This window comes from Doryrhamphus excisus, chromosome 5 (genome assembly GCF_030265055.1).
Source record: "Doryrhamphus excisus isolate RoL2022-K1 chromosome 5, RoL_Dexc_1.0, whole genome shotgun sequence".
Lineage (NCBI taxonomy): Eukaryota > Metazoa > Chordata > Actinopteri > Syngnathiformes > Syngnathidae > Doryrhamphus > Doryrhamphus excisus.
This window is the reverse complement of record NC_080470.1, coordinates 25,532,028-25,537,225: the sequence shown is the minus strand read 5'-3', so window position 1 is coordinate 25,537,225 and position 5,198 is coordinate 25,532,028. Positions and strand designations below refer to the sequence as shown.

Below are 5,198 nucleotides of genomic sequence, written 5' to 3'. Positions count from 1 at the left end.
GGACTGCGCATGCGCGTAGGGCAACAGCTTTTTAAGTAGCATGCTTCAGATTGCAGGTACACAAACAATGTGATACAACTTAGCTTTTATAATTAACACATTCTTTCCAATATAATCTACTCTAAAACATTTCATGAGCACTGTTACATTAAAAAAAGAGAAAAAGGGCTAAGAACCCACTACTCTCTAACTCTTCCTCATTCCTGGGTCGTGACGTGTGAGGGGACTGAATGCTGTGTACAGAAACACATTAAGCTAAATTAATAAATCTAAGGAAATAGTGAATGCCACATTTTGGTGAACTGTAAAATATGACACTGCTTCATTTGTGGTAGCACATGCAGGGCTTTATATTCAATAATAAATAAAAACCAAGTATGTTACAATCAATCCTCCACCCATATTTTATGCAGCTGAAGGAGCCTATCCCAACTGACATCCAACCTTATACACGCACATTCACACCGATGGACAATTTAGACAGAGTATATGCAAACACCACACACAGGTGACTAGTCCCAGGCGAACTCACGCCACACTCAAGTCTTTCATCAACTCTGCAATGTCTATCTGCGGCCTTCTGCTCATGTCCGAGTGCAGCGCACCCTGCAGACGGCGGCTCGATTCTTTCAACGACGTTAATGGGAAGTCTTCGCTGCGATGGCAGAGGAGCACTTCGTTCACCTCCCCGTCAATCTTCCTGGAGAGGATGGTCGGGAACAAACGGCTGACACGCTCCAGCACGTCTTTCCTCAAGGCGGAGTCACGGCACACCAGGTTGAGAATGAAAACACCTAGCCCAGGAGCCAGAAAGAGGTGTGAATATGCTTGCATTTTTCATGCTTATTAAAAATATAAAGCATACCTTTAGGGGTTAGAAGGTTACTGACTTTAAGTAGGATGGAGCTTTCTACAAAGGCAGCGGGTGGACTGCTCATACCCACTGTGCTGTCCTTATTGTCCACATCGAACATGATGGCGTCAAACAAGCGGCTGCCTGCAGATAAAAAGAGCTAAGGCCACTTCTCACCCTATAATATTGATATGCCTTACAAACTTTCCACCCTTGACCTTCTTTTTCCAAGGCACAGATGCGCTCAAGGCCGTCCCCGAGCGTGACGGTCAGGCGATCATCGGGTCGAAAGCAGAACCACTCCTTGGCCACTTCCAGCACCGCGGGATCGAGTTCCACAACCTCGACAGAAACTCCGGGTATAAAGTCCCGCAGAAACTGAGGCAGGCCTCCTCCTCCAAGTCCCACCAGGAGCACAGACACTGGTGAAGGAGAGAGGACAAAACGGTTCATATTTAATATCAAATGATCATGTCAATTCAGAATTTGACCGAAATTATCGAGAATGATGCCTCTGAAGATGAGAATCCAGAATTTAGGGGAATGCCAACACAGAAGAGCACCAGTGATCTCAAAAAGGAAGCGTAATGATAACCATAGAAACATAAATTTTAGTGACTTTTGGTATAGACACTCTGTCCAGGCTGCTCAGTACGATGTAATAATACAATGAAGGGTGAGTATAGAGTTTATTGTAAGGGTTTTCTGGCAGATCAACAATCTTTAAAAAGTCTGACCTGCCAATTCCAATTCTGGCAGATTATTTTGTATTTGTAACTGACATCATAGGCCTTCAATGTTCTCATCTTAATTTGTTGAAAAACACAAATTCTTGCGTAATAATACAACTTGTAACAATATAAACTTGTTGTTTAATTTTATTTTATTACAGAAATTACTGAATTTGTGTCTCAAGGCCGCGCCGATTGTCCTATTTTTTGGAAATCAAAATATGGTCACCCTACCTTATACTGTACTTGTATTTTAGTTCATTTCACCATTTGCTTAAATGCTTAATTTAGGCCAAAATATGTAAAGTTTGTTATATGTACTTGAAAAAAACTAATAAGCATCATCAACCACAAAACAGCGCAGATATACTGGATTTCACTACTTGGGAGCAACCAGTAAGGGCACCTTAATAAAAACAACAACCAGTTTGCTTAAAAACAAAGTAAACAGAAAGAACTTCTGAATGGTTCTGAAACGTTCCCCAGCACGACTGTCAGTTGACATGTACCTTTGTTGGTTTCCATGCCTAAGTCCAGCATGGCGAGAGCAGCCACCATGACTTCATGATGGGCGCAGCAGAGGAAACCGCTGTGCACTGACAGAGAGGACGACACTGGCGCTGAGGTTTGCTGGGTTTTCTTTTTGCTCTTCTTCTTCTTCTGAGTCAATCCTGGCAGAACAGAATCGTAGGAGGAATTGGCATATTTTTTTTCAATCCATTTAAAAACACAGCCCCATTTTAGGCGATTTAACAGACGTTTCAAGGCATACAAGGCACTCAAGGCAAGTATTGTGTTCTAAGGCTATATAAACATGGAACCTACCCAAAAGAAAGATTAGATTTTTGTCAGAAAAAAAGTTTAGTTCTACCTTTTTCTGTTCATTGGTAATCACCAGTTGAATAATAAGCAGTTGAACATAGGTAAGTTTCAGGAAAATATCAGTTCCCGACTAAAACAGGGGGAAAACCAGATCCATACAACTTTGACTCTGACACTATTTTTTATTGCTTTAAACTATCTAACTATACCACAACATCAAGAACAGAAAGTCAACACTAAGTTGAGTAAATAACAGCTTTCTGTCTACATTTTCTTATCTTCAGTGTTATCTGAATCTGTGTAATCTGTAATCTGAATACATTTTTCATTTCTGTGTAAACTCAACAATGACTCGGAAAGAAATCATTGCAAGCAATTTTCAAACCTTTAAAATGCAAAAACAGCGCACAAGGAAGCCAATGTGAATGAGCAAAAATCTGACAAACCGCTAATCGAGGAGACAAGGCGACTCTCAGACTGCACCAGCGCAGCGTTGGAAAGGAAGACCAGTCTGCGATAAAGCTCGCCGTCCTCCCCTCTGACGTTCTCCACACAGTACTCACCACTGTGTTCACTCTTGCCCCTGCTGACAACCTCACGCCAGCCCAGGTCGCCGCCAACAGACAGAAATGGGACCTGAACCGGAGTTACAGTAAGTACTGTCATGGAATAAATCATGGCGATAGTCTGCAACCTACCTGCTGATTGTCCGCCATTCCCGGCGGAGCCAGGTCCATCACCATTGGCGAGAGTTCAGACTGGACGGCCTGCATGTCAGTGTACTCTTGGTTCCTGTGCATGGCCACAATAACCAGGCGGCGAAAGTTAGCGCTGGCTGCCAGCTGCCTGCGCCCCTCACTGGAGCTGTAGAGCCAAGCTGTCTCACTTCCTTGAGGAACTAAAAGTGGGTAAATGAGGGATTACTTATACCGCAGACACTTTGGTATGTATACCTACAGGACACAACAATCATCTTCTACTCCTAAATCGTTGCACACAAAAGAGTGAAAATGTGTCAAAACATGCACCAGAAACGTGTTGCCTGTGCTTTTAATTTTCCAACAAAAACACTAGAGTGTCACGTTATTAAGCCCGAAAGTCAGATTGTGCCTCAACAAAACACTGGTTTTGACTTTGATGACGATGTGGCTTTGTCGAATCACCATGAAAATTATTGCACACCTTTTGTGTACTGAGAAGCACGTGTGTGTACAATTTGAGTGAGATTGGTTGAAAAATATGGCTGCCATCCAGCAAAGGGCATGGGTGGGACTGAGCAACTACTTCTCCACAAGTCATTGTCCATTTGTCTTGTGATAATAAAATAAGGATATCTGTATTACATGTATGCTAGCTTCTAAAGCATTTTTACCACAATAAACTGTTACATAAATTAATCTAAAAAAACAAATTAAAAAAAAGACTTGTCTCACCAATAAAAATGGCAAACTGGTTGGACCTTGGCACTTTGGTCCCTGGGGGTGAATCCTGCACAGTGAGGGTGTACCTAGGCAGACCCGTCTTTGCGTGGCACAGAGTGAGTGACAGGTCAGCGCTGGCATCCATCCCTGTGCGGAGCTTCTTCCTCAGGACCGAGTACGACTGACGCTCCCGGACGGCCAACAGCAAGTCCTCCACCAGCGTGAGGCGAGTCGGGGTCCCGTCTTCACCGAGGCACATCTCCAAAATGGGCATCGGTAAGGCCTGTCGGAACTTGGTGCAGACCAGGACAAAAACGGGCAGAGCGAAGGACCCCTCCTCCTCGTCTGCACTGGTTTCTTCCTGCAGGCAGTGGAGCCGCACTGCCCAGCCGAGCTGAGCGAAATGATCCACAGCAAGACGGATGACGCCCTTTTGGGCCAGCGTGATGCATACGTATCTACCACCGACACCCAGCACACGGCCCACCTGCAAAGACACAAAATCACTGCCTATCCAAAAATACTAAATGTTTCCTTGTCTACCTCAGTGAGCATTTTCCTTGCCAGTGCTCCTTCTTCCTCAGCCGCCATCGCATCCAGAGTGCCCTTGTCCAGCACTGCCTGGAAGCAAGCGTCCTCGTATGCCGTCTGAGTAGCATCCACCTGCTGGAAGGTCAAGCCAGGCCGACGATCAGCGTTCCTCTGGTTCATGTGGGACACAACTGTCTCGCTGATGTCAATGTTGGTCAGATGTTTGTAGCCGACGTCGTACAGCTGCTCGCTCAGCTCTGAGTTGCCGCAGCCAACCACCAGCACCTGGACAGCAGAGCAAAGTGTACAGAATAAGGTCTCAAACTGGATGTTTTATATAGCTTCTTATTTCAGACATTATGTGTCATTTTTATGACAGGTTACCACACAAAATTACAACGTTTGCGTGGAGATCTGCTTAATGTAACCCAAGTAAGCCATTTGCATGACCAGAAATGACCAGTGGAGGCAAATATTATTACAATATGATTACATGACGTTTATGCCCCTGGACACACTATTTTAATTTACCTTGTCATGTATTTTGATGTACTTGTGGAGCACGCCGCACAGTTTGTTGTAGTCTCCATACCACTCGAAAGACTTCTCTCCGCGCTTCTTAAAGAATCTTTCCCAGTAATCGGCCGAACTGAACTCCTCGGCGGTACGCGGTAACAAGCTCATATTTTTGACAGAAAATGATAAATATTAGCAAGAAATCTTAGGCTAACTATGACATATTACACTCCACATGGCATTTTGAACAGATGTTTCCGCCCGGACAACATTGCGACCCGTACCACTGCCTGATTGGACGGACGTACTTCAAAAAGCTCCCTG

General features: G+C 44.4%; 1 protein-coding gene across 1 annotated transcript; it reads right to left on the bottom strand.

The window, feature by feature from the left end:
- Positions 1-325: 325 nt before the first annotated feature.
- Positions 326-5,184, bottom strand: mettl13 (methyltransferase 13, eEF1A lysine and N-terminal methyltransferase). Its single transcript, XM_058073113.1, has 9 exons — positions 4,890-5,184; positions 4,371-4,643; positions 3,840-4,314; positions 3,105-3,304; positions 2,853-3,042; positions 2,094-2,255; positions 1,072-1,275; positions 866-997; positions 326-794 (listed from the first exon to the last, which is right to left on the bottom strand). The coding sequence occupies exons 1-9, from the start codon at positions 5,040-5,042 to the stop codon at positions 529-531; spliced, it is 2,055 nt and encodes a 684-aa protein (XP_057929096.1). The 5' UTR covers positions 5,043-5,184; the 3' UTR covers positions 326-528.
- Between the last annotated feature and the right edge of the window lie 14 nt (positions 5,185-5,198).